Source organism: Oncorhynchus mykiss, chromosome 16 (assembly GCF_057628025.1).
Source record: "Oncorhynchus mykiss isolate SJ-2025 chromosome 16, ASM5762802v1, whole genome shotgun sequence".
NCBI lineage: Eukaryota > Metazoa > Chordata > Actinopteri > Salmoniformes > Salmonidae > Oncorhynchus > Oncorhynchus mykiss.
Window position 1 is genome coordinate 55,167,799 of NC_143037.1, and position 13,903 is coordinate 55,181,701.

General features: G+C 43.3%; 1 protein-coding gene across 3 annotated transcripts in view; it reads right to left on the reverse strand.

The window, feature by feature from the left end:
* Nucleotides 1-13,903, reverse strand: part of atp13a2 (ATPase cation transporting 13A2) — a 36,316-nt gene that overhangs the window by 14,666 nt on the left and 7,747 nt on the right. For 2 of the 3 annotated variants that reach the window (XM_021566390.3, XM_090203330.1), the window contains exons 2-24: nucleotides 12,046-12,128; nucleotides 11,734-11,901; nucleotides 11,589-11,647; nucleotides 11,251-11,323; nucleotides 11,047-11,126; nucleotides 10,845-10,922; nucleotides 10,598-10,667; nucleotides 10,191-10,325; nucleotides 9,896-9,962; nucleotides 9,566-9,697; nucleotides 9,173-9,334; nucleotides 7,563-7,673; nucleotides 7,348-7,394; nucleotides 7,004-7,192; nucleotides 6,535-6,741; nucleotides 6,309-6,419; nucleotides 5,463-5,619; nucleotides 5,169-5,280; nucleotides 4,892-5,016; nucleotides 2,927-3,111; nucleotides 687-779; nucleotides 465-544; nucleotides 39-191 (exon numbers count right to left, since the gene is read on the reverse strand). In XM_021566390.3, the coding sequence (XP_021422065.2) occupies nucleotides 39-191; nucleotides 465-544; nucleotides 687-779; nucleotides 2,927-3,111; nucleotides 4,892-5,016; nucleotides 5,169-5,280; nucleotides 5,463-5,619; nucleotides 6,309-6,419; nucleotides 6,535-6,741; nucleotides 7,004-7,192; nucleotides 7,348-7,394; nucleotides 7,563-7,673; nucleotides 9,173-9,334; nucleotides 9,566-9,697; nucleotides 9,896-9,962; nucleotides 10,191-10,325; nucleotides 10,598-10,667; nucleotides 10,845-10,922; nucleotides 11,047-11,126; nucleotides 11,251-11,323; nucleotides 11,589-11,647; nucleotides 11,734-11,901; nucleotides 12,046-12,128 (2,677 nt within the window). Of the gene's footprint in view, nucleotides 1-38; nucleotides 192-464; nucleotides 545-686; nucleotides 780-2,926; nucleotides 3,112-4,891; nucleotides 5,017-5,168; nucleotides 5,281-5,462; nucleotides 5,620-6,308; nucleotides 6,420-6,534; nucleotides 6,742-7,003; nucleotides 7,193-7,347; nucleotides 7,395-7,562; nucleotides 7,674-9,172; nucleotides 9,335-9,565; nucleotides 9,698-9,895; nucleotides 9,963-10,190; nucleotides 10,326-10,597; nucleotides 10,668-10,844; nucleotides 10,923-11,046; nucleotides 11,127-11,250; nucleotides 11,324-11,588; nucleotides 11,648-11,733; nucleotides 11,902-12,045; nucleotides 12,129-13,179; nucleotides 13,476-13,903 lie in introns of those variants that run through there. The other variant, XM_021566392.3, reaches the window with a different exon arrangement.

The following is a 13,903-nucleotide window of genomic DNA, read 5'->3' on the forward strand; positions in this document are numbered from 1 at the left end:
ATGTCAGGCTACTCTTGAACAGAGTGTGGTGTCCTTACCGGATGAGTAGAGGCACACAGCTGATGTTGTCTGACTTGGAGGTGAAGGGAGAGGCCACGGATGCCTCTGCCTCTGACAGAGACACGCCTACGTCTGCGGCCCTTAGGGCTCCGCAGTCGTTGGCCCCGTCTCCGCACATGCCCACACGGTAGCTACACATTGAAGGAGAGAGGGTGAATGGGTGAGAACTTAGGACTATTCCCTTTTCACACTACCGAGCTGTGCCGAAAAGAGCCAATCAATGGAAGAATCTGCCTGTCTGTCCATCTATCCTTTCATGTACCTTAATTTGCTACCGAGTTCCTTTGTGTCTTCCTCCTTTTCCCTATGCATGACTCTACCCTCCATCTCTCTCATTCTAGGCTGGTCTCTTCTTCCCTGACTGGTTTCCTCTGTTCTTTCCACCTCTGCTCCCCCTCTCTTACTTCAGTTTCTGCAGCTCTGTGACCAGCTGAGTCTTCTGTTCAGGGGCCATCCGTGCGTAGACCGTTCCCCGCATCAACACCTGAAAACACAACGCACTCATAATGCATTGTCTATTCTACACAATAACTGACCATTCAGAACCATTTCCCCAGTATGTGTTAAAACTATTCAGCTAACTGGGTGGCTGTTGAGTTGAGTGGACAATGGGAAGGTGGCCTCACCTTTGGCAGATACTCAGGGAAGTGGTCACACAGCGCGGAGAAGGACTTTCCATTGATGGCCAGGTGATAGTTGATAACACCCTGGTACAGACCCTGAGAAAGCAAGGGGCGGTGAACTGGAGTATTACAAACAGTACCTTTCGTAATAGGTATGGCACAAGGAATAGGTCTGTCTCAAAATAAAATTATAACATGAAAGAACAGTGGGGTGGATCCTAACTTCCACTTCCTAAAATGTTTCACTTAGTCTCCCATTGACATCAATGCATGACTAGACTTGTGGCAGTCATGAAATTTTGTCAGCCAATGATTGTCAAGCAAATAACTGCCAGTCTCACTATAATTGACCGTTAATTAACATAAAAACATGTAGCTTCTCCTGGCTTCCATGCACAGCCTACAAACCACCGTTGCAGACCTTTGGAACATCTACATTTTAAAAAGTCTAATAAATCCATGTAATATAGCCTACACCATCACAATAAAGACATTACTTATTTTAAACAGGTCTAAAGAAACATGTTATGAAGAAAATGTAGTCTATTTCAGAAGAACAGAATATCATACTCTAAGTTGTCCTTATATTAGGTCCTGATCTGGCTCTGCCATATGGCTGTGGGCTACACTGGTTCCTTTAGCAGACAAGATTTGCTTAGAATTCTGTGGCATTATTTTATAGTACGAAGAAAACAACTGAACATAGCTGAATAAAATAGAAAGGATATTCTCCAAACGATTTGAGGGAGAGAAACAGGCACTCCTATATGCTTAATTTAGTTATTTATGTAACTTTAGTTGTGATACAAATATTGTCCTATATGTTATGATTTTTTAATACATTCTAAGGCTGCATGATGCGACTAATGATGATTTGACAAAAGTTGCATAAAAGGCATGAGCTCTGCCTTTTGTTTATGCGCAGGCTGTACACACTTCATCAGTCTCTCATTCACAATTTTAAAAGCACTTGATAATGCCTCGAATTTCCCGGCTGCATCCCCTTTTGGCTCCCGAGTGGCGCAGCGGTCTAAGACACTGCATCTCAGTGCTAGAGTTATCACTACAGACCCTGGTTCGATTACAGGCTGTATCACAACCAGCCGTGATTGGGAGTCTCATAAGGCGGCGCACAATTGGCCCAGCGTCATCCGGGTTAAGGTTTGGCCAGGGTAGGCTGTCATTCTAAATAAGAATTTGTTCTTAACTGACTTGCCTAGTTAAATAGAGGTCAAATAAAAAAAATGTTCAAATAGGTAGTGCATTTTTATGGTGAAAATAATCTTCCCCAAACTTGAAACTCACATGCTGCGTATGCATGCCAGTTAAGGCTCTACACACGTTGTAAAGCCGATTAATGTGTTTCATTTTAAGAAGTTATTTGGCCACTTTAGTTGCGATACAAACCTAATCAAAACGTATAGGCCAGGCAACATGAGGTGTGCAACGATGATTTGTAAAAGTAAAAAAAATAGTTATGCCTGTTTCTTGCCTTAAACTGGGCATATTTCCCAAGTGATAATATATATATAATATATATATATATAATATATATATATAATGGCCTATGTGATAGGCCAATATTGTTACCCATTAGATTGTTCTTGATTTTATCTCATCTTTACACATACTAAATGATGTGTGTGAAATTCATTTTGATTTCGAATGGACGATTATCATGCACCTGTCTCAAAACAGGGGCAAAAAATACATGTCATCTATGCACTTAAATAGCAAATGGAGGATGCTTTCCCGTGGTTAATTTTTATGCAAGCCAGATAGGCTATACTCCTGTTGTAAAGATGAGCAATGTGCTTAATATTAGGAAAGTTTAGAAATAAATATAGTAGGGCTAACCTATAGAAAGCTTATGGGATCCTTCTATTTTTAATAGAGGCCATCACTCTGTTTTCTCATGCAAGTGCATAGCCTATAGAAATGTTGCACAACAAGAGCTCATGGGCTCTCAATAAGTTTTTGATTACATTTATATTGATGTCAGAGTGATTAAAGTGACAATAGAGTGCTGAGTACCAGGCAGTTAGAAAGTTTGGTAGGCTACTAATGACTATCAGAAGCCTAATTATCGTGACTCAGCGGTCACATGGAATTTGAATGTCATCATGACTCGTGACCGCTGGTGTGGCGGTAATACGGTCACCGTAACAGCCTTATGAATGACCAAGTGAAATTTTGACTTAAGTGGAAGTTACGAATCGCCCTAGCATGAGGTAAAGACAAACCTGAGTGTACATGTCTATGGAGCTCTGTGTAGCTGTGTCCTCCGTCCCTCCTTCCCCCAGGTGGAAGCGCAGTGAGGGCAGAGACTGGGCCGTCTGGGGGGTGGCGTGAACAAAAATCACCCTCTCGTTTGAGCCCAACATCCCACAGGTTCGAGCCACATTGACTGCAGTCAGAACGTTGTCACCTGTGAAGTAGGAAAATAAATACTTAGACTAGATGGCCTGCTGTGGGACATACTGTAATATTTTTGAGTGAGAGGATTGGACTTAAGAGTGTATGCCTTAGAGTGGGTTGCTCTGGAGGGCCATAGCATGTGCATGTTTTGTTCTAGCCCAGTGTCATGACTGTCCTGATCAGCTCAGGTTACAGGAGACCACAACCCTACAGATTATCTCTCAACCCCAACAGAGGAGGAGAGATCTAGGGGTCTGAAGATGTGGGGGGTTTTATGACCCCTCACGCCCCTGGTAAATCTCAGGCCACAGACAAATTCCTTTGTCCTGTTACTATGGAGAACCAGCCTCAGAACATTAAACATGAAATAAAGGGACTTTGGAACAATGGTTTCCGTCAGCCACAATGGTGGTCATGACAATAGATGGAATATGAAAATGTATGTCATTTTTGTTATTAAAGGTTAATAGAGGACGTTATTACGAAAACATTGAAACGTGAAGAGTTTTCCTAGTATATGTTTGATGTTTATACATCGTACGTTGTGTGGAAAATGTCCAAATCAAAGGGAATGTTTTGGTAAAGATGAAATGTTAAGTTAGTTGTCTAAAATTGGATTTGAGTGAAATCTAGAACTTGCCCTCAAGGTGGTTACGCCCACTTCTGACCCAAGGGTAAAAAACCTGTGAGTAAAGAATTCACAGAGAAGACTACGTGACCCAAGCTGCAGCCAAGGTCTAAAAAGGCAACGAACCCAGAACGCAACACAAGTTTGAAGACAAAGATATCCTTTTCTACCCAAGCTACGGATGAGTAGCTGTGTCTAAGCGGGTGAATTCAAGTCAAACCACCTAGACTCCATCTCCCATCGAATCGTGGTATCTAAAAGGTTTCATTCCTATGCTGTGAGCTCTGAGCTACAGAGCTGTCTGTCCTCAGAAGACCCCTTCCAAGGGTGAGGGAACAGACTCCTAAGCCAAAAGGACACTGACAACGGGAGGACGATCAGAGAGGTGCGCAGGAGAAGTGCGTCATCGAGCAGCTGAACGGTCCCCTTAACGGTCCACGCAGAGCATCCTCGGAGGTCTACCCCACGTAATTACATCATTATATTCTGACCCATAAGAGTGACAGTTTGGGGCAGGGCTAGGGTTAGAATAAGCATAGCTGACAAATTCACCCAAATGTATATTTCTCTCGTGTACTTAATTTTTTTTCTCTCCCTCTTTGAAATCCCCATTTTGGGTAACACGCGCCATAGTGTGTTGACCCGTTATACTAAGTTCTAATCAATAGCCTATAATGTGTTTTGTCTATGTGTATCTTTTATCATCATTTTAGCTTTTTAGTAAATAAATATTCAACTAAGATTGGTGTGGTACGAACTCATTGGTGAGACCCGGGTCCGTGCAGATTCACGGGCTATACGACGTTCAGAATGAGATTGGTAGAGGTAACTGGTTAATTAGCGGCTGTTGCAAAATTGATATTCTGATATTCTTTGAGTTAATCTGGGAAATAGAAACTCAATAAAAACTAGTTTTCCCATGGTGCCCCAGGTTAATGAGTTAATAATTGCTTGATTCAGATAATCACACAATTAGAAACTTGTAATCATTCGATGAACAACAGTCGTCACATTAACTAATACAACGTCACGACACCAGCACTAACCCTCCTGGGGGGAAAAAAATCCTGTACACTGCGGTCCTCTATGGCCATGACTGATATTTATAATAGTCTAATTATGTTTGGGTTACAAAGACAGAAAAGAGATATGCTATTCATACCAGTGACCATGACGGTACGAAGATGTGCCAATCTGAGGGTAGTTATGACCTCGGCACTCTCCGGCTTGACCAGATTCTTCATCACCAGCAGACCCAGGAACTGCATGTCTCGCTCTACCTCTCCCCTGTGGACACCAACACAGCTCCATCAACACCTACTGACATGATAGTTCACCAGCGGAGCTATAGGCACAGGTTTAGAAGAATTAATTGAGGACTTGGGTAGTAGCTAGAAGGGACATAACCCCATTTGATGTTCTTCATAAAAATGTCCTACCGTTCAATGGTGCTCAAGTCAGTCTGCCCATACAGTGTTTTGTAGCCGAGAGCTAGCACCCTGAAGCCGTCACTTGCGAAAGTACGCAGGGTGTTTGAGAATTGTGCAGGCACTGCAAGTCACGGGTTAAAAGAAAGACAGTAGAAGTAAACAATAACCAAAAAAAGACAGACTTAAAACACAATTACATCACAAACCAGTGCCAATGCTAATCTTACAGCAACTTATTATTTCTGTGAAATATCTATTTCAATTCATAGCTCTCTTCACTCTGTCTCCCTCTCTCTTCCATACCGCTTTCTCTCAGGCAGAGGCTGGCCACCATCTCTGGGGCCCCTTTGATAAAGGCGAGGGACGACTGTCCCTCAGGATTCACCGTCACCACACTCATCCGCTGGAGGGACGAGGAGAAAGGGAAACGCTGCACGAGGGCCACCGCCTCATGGATGGACTGATGGGACAGGAGAGAAGAAAAGCATGGTTAAACTCCCTGGCTTGAATCTTTCATCATAAGGCTTTCATAACAGTGTTAAAGCGATTTCACAGATGTCATGATAACTGGAAGTCAGTTTATGACAATGGCCTTAACACAAACCACTATCTATTGTAGGTCAGTGTTTCCCAAACACATTTAGGTTTTTTGTCCTAGCACTACACAGCTGATTCAAATAATCAACTCATCAAGCTTTGATTATTTGAATCAACTGTGTAGTGATAGGGCAAAAACCAAAATGTGCACTCCTTGGAGTCCCCAGGACCGAGTTTGGGAAAAGCTGATCTGGGTAAAGGGATTCAAGTGTACCCATTGACACAAACATTGCAGAGTTCCTATGAATAATGAATTAATAATCTGAGAAGAACCCAAGAACAAAGAAAACCTTGTCAGTAGATGGGGAAGGCTAGGTAGGTCACTATTAACCTTGTGAGCCAGACTCGAAGTCTGTCACTATGGAAACAGGCCCACATAGCCCTAGGCCTAGATAGTGCTAACTTTTTCATAGTGCCAACCCCTTTGGTGTCCACAGATCTGGGCCGACAATAAAAGCTAAGAGCTTCTTCCACCACATTGATTGAATTCACTTATTCAATTATTTCAGATCTGTGAACACCTCAGGGGCCATGACCACGTGGGATACTCACTACACTCTCAGATTGGAGCGGACAGGCAGGGGGTCGCATCACTGCCAGAACCCTGTGACCTCCGAAATCTGAGTCTAACGTTTTGTCATCTCCTGCAGGCTCCTCCAGCTCCTGGCAGGAAAAGTCAGTAAGTCACATAAATGAAATACTCAGCCCCTATTGAAGAACTGACTTTGCACCTAGTACAAACACTCCATAAATATGGTTATTGGTTTCTCAGTCTTACCCAGCCAGTGGACTCAATCATCTTGAGCTCTAGAGGGTCTCCCAGGGGTTGTCCCCCCAGCAAGGCCACAGAGTGGCAGCAGGCCATTGCAGAGAGCATGGGCCCCTGGGGCAGGAGGCGTGGGTCAGGGACCAGCTCAGAGAACCCAGCTCCACTACCCTCCATCACCCCCCACACGTCCAGTCCCTCCTCAGTTAGAGTGCCTGTCTGAATAGAGAGGAATAGAGAGTAGAGACACACTTCCTTCTTCAAAATAGTTCTTCACTAGGGTCATGTTCAGTAGAGCGTAACGTAGCAGAGCGTTTTGCAAACAAAAACAAAAACTTGGGTAGTAGCTCCGTTTCAAAATGTGTTCTCCTGTTTTGTGCTTACAGAACATGACCAAGATATGATTTCAACTGCTGTCAGTCCTCCTCGCTGCGTCCGCCCCAAAACACACACACTAGGGCATACTGGTTTGGGGCCTCACCTTGTCAAAGCAAAAGAGCGAGACCTTCCCAGAGATGTTGATGCGCGGGGGGCTTATGCAGAAGACCCCTTCTCTCTTCAGACGACTCTGGGCGTAAATGGTACCGGTGGTGATAGCAGCGGGGAGGGCAGGGGGCACCACAATGGTCACAATATCCAGAGCCCGAATCACCAGCTCCCACCACGTGGTCTAGAGACACAATTACATTTTATTAAGAAATAATCCTCAGAGGGTCAAATATTTTTGCCCAGGTCCAAGATCACCACATTGTTGTTTGTTTATCTAATCAATTAGGGTGGAAATGAACTCACGGTATTAATAAGGTTGGTATGGCAAATACTTACGTTGGTTCTGCTTAGGATCACGATGCTGTACACTGTGCCACACAATGCTGAAACACAATTAAATATTGGTTCATGCTGAAATTATATGCTTACACAATACAAGGGGCTAATTGGTAATACTTTTATACTTCTCAAAACTTGTCTAGCACCCATTTAAAATAATTCAAAAGTGAGTTATTTTACGACGTGCAACTCTACTGTGTGTCGGGGCTTACCTACACCCCCCAGGAAAAGCAAGAACTTAATAGCGTCTTGGTAGAAGCGGAAGTTGATAGGTTGGGGGTAGAGGATGGAGCTGACCAGGTCTCCCTTGGCTGTGAAGAACCCTGAGGGACAAAAACCAACAACATTGAGTGGAAGACAAACACAGTCCTTTTATAACGTAATATGATGAGGTCTAATTATGTACATACATACATACACTTTATTATGCATGTACAGTGGGGCAAAAAAGTAATAATAAGTATTTGGTCACCTACAAACAAGCAAGATTTCTGGAACTTGGGTGCAGTGACCAAATACTTATTTTCCATCATAATTTGCAAATAAATTCATTAAAAATCCTACAATGTGATTTTCTGGATTTTTTTTTCCAATTTTGTCTGTCATAGTTGAAGTGTACCTATGATGAAAATTACAGGCCTCTCATCTTTTTAAGTGGGAGAACTTGCACAATTGGTGGCTGACTAAATACTTTTTTGCCCCACTGTACATACAGTGCCAGTCAAAAGTTCGGACACACCTACTCATTCAAGGATTTTTCTTCATTTTTACTATTTTCTACTAGAATAATAGTGAAGACATCAAAACTATGAAATGACACATATGGAATCATGTAGTAACCAAAAAAGTGTTAACTGATCGCCACCCAGTCATCAAGGCAAAGGGTGGCTACTCTGCATGTGATGTTCCCACCATGAAGCATGGAGGAGGTGTGATGGTGCTTTGCTGGTGACACTGTCAGGGATTTATTTAGAATTTAAGGCACACTTAACCACTTTGGCTACCACAGCATTCTGCAGCGATACGCCTTCCCATCTGGTTTGCACTTAGTGGGACTATCATTTGTTTTTCAACAGGACAATGCCCCAACTCACCTCCAGGCTGTGTAAGGGCTATTTGACGAAGAAGGAGAGGGATGGAGTGCTGCATCAGATGACCTGGCCTCCACAATCACCCAACCTCAACCCAATTGAGATGGTTGGGATGAGTTGGCGTGCAGAGTGAAGGAAAAGCAGCCATCAAGTGCTCAGCACATGTGGGAACTTGTTCAAGACTGTTGGAAAAGCATTCCAGGATTTTTTTTTAACCTTAATTTAACTAGGCGAGTCAGTTAAGAACAAATTCTTATTTACAATGACGGCCTACCCCGGCCAAACCCATCCCATACCCAGACGACATTGTGCCAATTCTGCGCCGCCCTATGGGACTCGGTTGTGATGCAGCCCGGGATCGAACCCGGGTCTTTAGTGACACATCTAGCACTGTGATGCAGTGCCTTAGACAGTTGCTCCACTCAGGATCGCCACTCAGTCATCAAGGCAAAGGGTGGCTACTTCGAAGAATCCCAAATATATTTACATTTGTTTAACACTTTTTTGATTACTTCATAATGCCATATGTGTTATTTCATAGTTTTGATGTCTTCACTATTATTTTACAATATAGAAAATAGTAAAAATAAAGAAAAAACCTTGAATGAGTAGTTGTGTCCAAACTTTTGACTGGTACTGTACATACATAGATACATACACTGTACATATGCATGATTTAATTGTCTGTTGTTTGACCTTTCATATTGGTAGTGTAAAAGTATCTGTCTCACCTGTGCTTGTGACCACGGCAATGGCCCCGCCCCTTCCTGGCCGGCCCCCTTTGGCCTGGATGCACTGCGTGCCGCAGAAGAGGGTGTGTCTGCGCTGAGTCTCAGGGCTGTAACGCCCCCCAGCAGCCGGCAGCGGGGTCTTCATCACAGGGACACTCTCACCTAGAGGTAAGGCAGGTGGCTATTACAATGGATTCACATTGCTCACTACTAAGAGCTTCAAAAGGTTCCACAATCAACGGAGGAGACATTTAACGAGTTTATCATTGGCAAGTTCAACTAGACATTTTGTGACGAGAGTTGAGAAAGTTTCAACTTAATGCACATTTCAGCCAGACCTCAGTGTAGTTCATGACTGAAGTCATTTTGTGATCGAGTTCTGTTTGGCCTCACCGGTTAGCATACTCTCGTTGACCATGCACTCCCCGGCCAGCAGAGCAGCGTCGCAGGGCAGCAGCAGCCCCTCCTGAGGGATCAGCACACAGTCCCCCGGGACCAGCTCCACAGAGCTCAAACTGTCCTCCTCTGAAAGACAGGGCCAGGGCATCAATTGGCTCCTACTACAGCAGAGGATGCAGACTTTTGTTTTGGGGATTTGCGTGTATTGTTAGGTATTACTGCACTGTTGGAGATAGGAACATAAGCATTTCGCTAAACCCACGATAACATCTGCTTAAAATGTGTACGCTGGCTGTGGAAGTCAAAAATGGAGGGAAAGCTCACCCCCGGAGCTTCTGCGCACGGTAACATTGGTTATCTGCTGAGCCATGCTACGGATCGTGTTGCTTTGCTGTGGAACCACAGAATCAACAATTCAGTGGTGAACATGTAGACAGCTAGATGATAGTCTGCCCTATAACAGGTAATAGGAAAATATGAATATAAAAAGGAGTGTTGCATAATGTATCACCCACTATAACAGAACCATAACAATCTCAAAAATACCTATTGGTAAATTTATCTGAAAGCTTTCATGGGAGCACAGAAGACATGGGAGGAGCCTCCTGGTGTCACTCACCTTGCGGATCTCGTAGAGAGACACACATATGGAGATAAGGGAGATGATGACGATGCAAGCAGCATAGTAGTAGTAACTATCTGTCAGCCACAAAGCAATGCTGAACACCTGGAACACGTAGAATGGGTTGAGCACCTACAGAGATGGAGGGAGGGAGAATAGAGGGATGGATGGAGAAAGAGAGAGAGGGGTACAGATTGGGCAGGCCTTAAACCTGTATTATTGTATGTAACTGTTGGTAAATTAAAGTTTATATGGAACAATGAGACCTTAAGCCTAAGTTTCATGATTCGGCTTTTGTGAATGTATATTTCCTTTATGAATATAAACAAGTGCACCACTTAGTAAATCTAGTCCTGTACATGTAAATCAATGAGAAAACGTCAATCGTTGTTCAAGCCAATCACCTCCTCAATCAGTAGTCGCATGAAGGACTTCACAGGCACATTGATGAGATTGGTCCCGTAGATCTTCCTCCTGAAAGATGGAGAGAACTGGAGTCAGACACTGGATGAGGCAGCAAGGGGGGGGGTGAAGTGTGTGGGAATTAAAGTATGTTTGACGTAAGCGTTTGAGGTAAGCCTTCAAAAAGAGCTAGGTCCAAGAGAGGACCCTTGAGGAAAGGGTGTGATACCATCATGTGGAGCAGTGTACCTGGTGTTCTGCTCTAGGCGACTCAGGCCCTCCCGGAAACGATAAATGTCGGCACATGTCCAGTCCTCATTGAGGACACTGTGGAGGAAGAGGCAACTGTCTTTACATCAACATTTTATGTTTATCTATAGATATAAATAAATAAATAAATAATTGCCACTGACTCCAGTCCAACCCAATAGCCCACACCTCCATACAGTACCTAACACGACAGAAGGCTCCCTTCCTGGCCATCCATACGTAGCGCAGCCCCTCAAACAGGTAGTAATGCAGCAGCGGTACCTGAAAGCCATTCAGGGTGCATAAAAGCTGCAGACTTCTCTAGCCATTGGCTCTCTAGCTGCACCTTCAATACAATTTAATTCAATTCAACTTTGTTCATACAACTTTACTACCCCTTCCTTACCTCCTCTTTGTGTAGCTGGACAGTATCTCTCCAGTCTGAACTGTCCTCCGCCTCACTCCCTGCCGACTCCAAACTACCGAGAGCACGAGAAACACTACATCAGAAGTCAGGACGACCAACATGAGTTGTTACAGAGCAACAGATTCAACTACATACAGGAGTCATTGTACAGCAGTCAGTGCATTCCAGCTGACCAACATGCAAACACTGAACATTTGAAAATGACAGTGTTTTTTTATGGTAGCACTGACAGAGCAATTCTATTTTGGCAAATAATATGGAAAATCTTTCATGTCAACATACAACAGATGGTCTGATGATAAAGACGTATATCTAACCTGCCCTCCTCCAGCTCTTCTGTGAGGACCTCCACGACATACTGCTGTCCAAAACTGTCCTGAGAGAAGATCAAGAATAAAACCATTAACCCAAGTGCTGCTTCCCAAACTACCAAAGAACACTGAATCATGACAATGACATTACCCTCAGAAGCAGAATATTGGCGAAGGCCAGGGGACAGGAGTTGCAGCGAGCAAGGACCCCTAGACGAGGGCGCCAGCGAAACAGCACCAGCAACAGACCCAGGGACAACACGGACCCAATGTGACACAGCCAGACACGCCAGCGCACCCATCTGAACCCCTGGACATCCTGACACACAGACAGAGAGAGCAATCAGATTAGATGTCATTCATTCAAAAGCAGCACATTGATTTCCACCTGTCATTTTGCATTGCAGACAAGTTGATATGGAACCCATTGTTTAGCTTGCAGCACAAAATTAAAGGCTCCTACCATGTGTGTTTCGGGTTTGCAGTGGGGTTCTCTCCTTGGACTAGGGGAGCAGAACCCTCCCGGTGGCTCCTCCTCCGGACAACCTGTGGAACAGGCTGGAGGTTAGTCAACAGACACAGTCAACAAAGTGACGCCACTGCAAACACAACATAACACTGCACTGCATGTACACACCCATTATGTTAACATTAACAAGGCACACATACGCTGTAAAAGTCACCAATGTCACACACAGCTCACATGAAAGAAAGGCAAATGTATTACATTAGCAGTATGAATGAATGAACCAATTGGGAATCAGTGTAGGGGGCCCATTCCACTTTTCATTCAATCAGCTCAAGTAGGTGAATGTAAACTAAATTAATTAATAGAAAAATTCTTATATATTGGTGTAATCCTTCATTTACACATTAATTGACACGGGTGGGCATATGATTGATGTGGCCTAGATACTCAAACAAATAAGAGGGTGTTGTTCCATGCCTAGTTTCAAATGCAGTAGGGTTTATCTATTTGGTTCTACAAGTTAACAAACTCATCAATTTTTCAAAATAAAGCTTTTGTAATAAAACAAGGAAGACCAAGGGGTTACATTACTTATTCAGGTTATAGAACAAACATTTTTGGGGGCAAATATTCAGTTAATAAACTATACAGTTACAGTGGATAGCCTAAAATGAGTTAAATCTATCCAACTCGTGCTTGCTTGCACAATGTTAAGGTCTATACACAGCGAAAATAGGATATTTGATAAGCTAACACTAGCCTAGATATTATCATTACCAGTTTATACCAGAAAAAGTCATCTGACAACAGATATATTATTCCCTTGGAAAGACAAGACCCCTCTCTCTCCCTCTCTCTCATTTCAACAGCTACGACCCGGTAAACGATGAAAAAGAGACCCGTCTGAATAGATCACCATAAGTGCGGTCGAGGTGAGGGTAAAACTGATTTCATCGACTCGAATAGCCTATCGAAATAAATAATATATTAATAGAAATGTTGACAATGTTGAAGATGTTTTGGCTTCCGGGTATACACGTATCAGTAACCTGTTTTAGTTACGATGTAAATATCATCACAGATGTTGGCTTTGTATTTATTTGAAATATCAACGAAAGTAGTACTTACCTTATTTATCTGGTCATAATTATATCCGAAACTGTGATTAGAGTAGTTGGCAATGCTATTTTTGCGTCGCGTGTCAAAAGCGCACCTGTGTTTACCTGTCTACGTAGCAATGCTCCGATACGCATGTCTGTCCAGTTTCACTGTCGAGTTCCGCCATTCATTATGGCCTACACACTAATAATAACATGTAGGCCTACGCATACTGTATTTCCCTCGTTCATTTAAAATGTTTTGATTTGTAATACTGGCACACAGTAGTGGCTTCAACTTCTGAGGTCCTATCAGGTGCCACACACATATTAGCCTGTCTGGGAAAGTATTGAATTAATTGTCATCTGATTGATTCCTTTGAGAAAGATTTATGGAATGATATTGCATTATTAGGCTACATTGCTTTTATATAGAAACAAAGTCACTATGTGTGGGCTAATATACATTTGTCATCAAATTAATACTGCCAATATCTGGAATCGCCTTCACAATGACCACTTTGTTTCCATACACACCACTTTTGACTAGCTCCCAAACTTGTTTATAGGGAACCTGAAAGGAGCATACCACCCTGCATCCCACTGCTGGCTTGCTTTGGAAGCTAAGCAGGGTTGGTCCTGGTTAGTCCCTGGATGGGAGACCAGATGCTGCTGGAAGTGGTGTTGGAGGGCCAGTAGGAGGCACTCTTTCCTCTGGTCTTAAAAAAATATCCCAGGGCAGTGATTGGGGACAT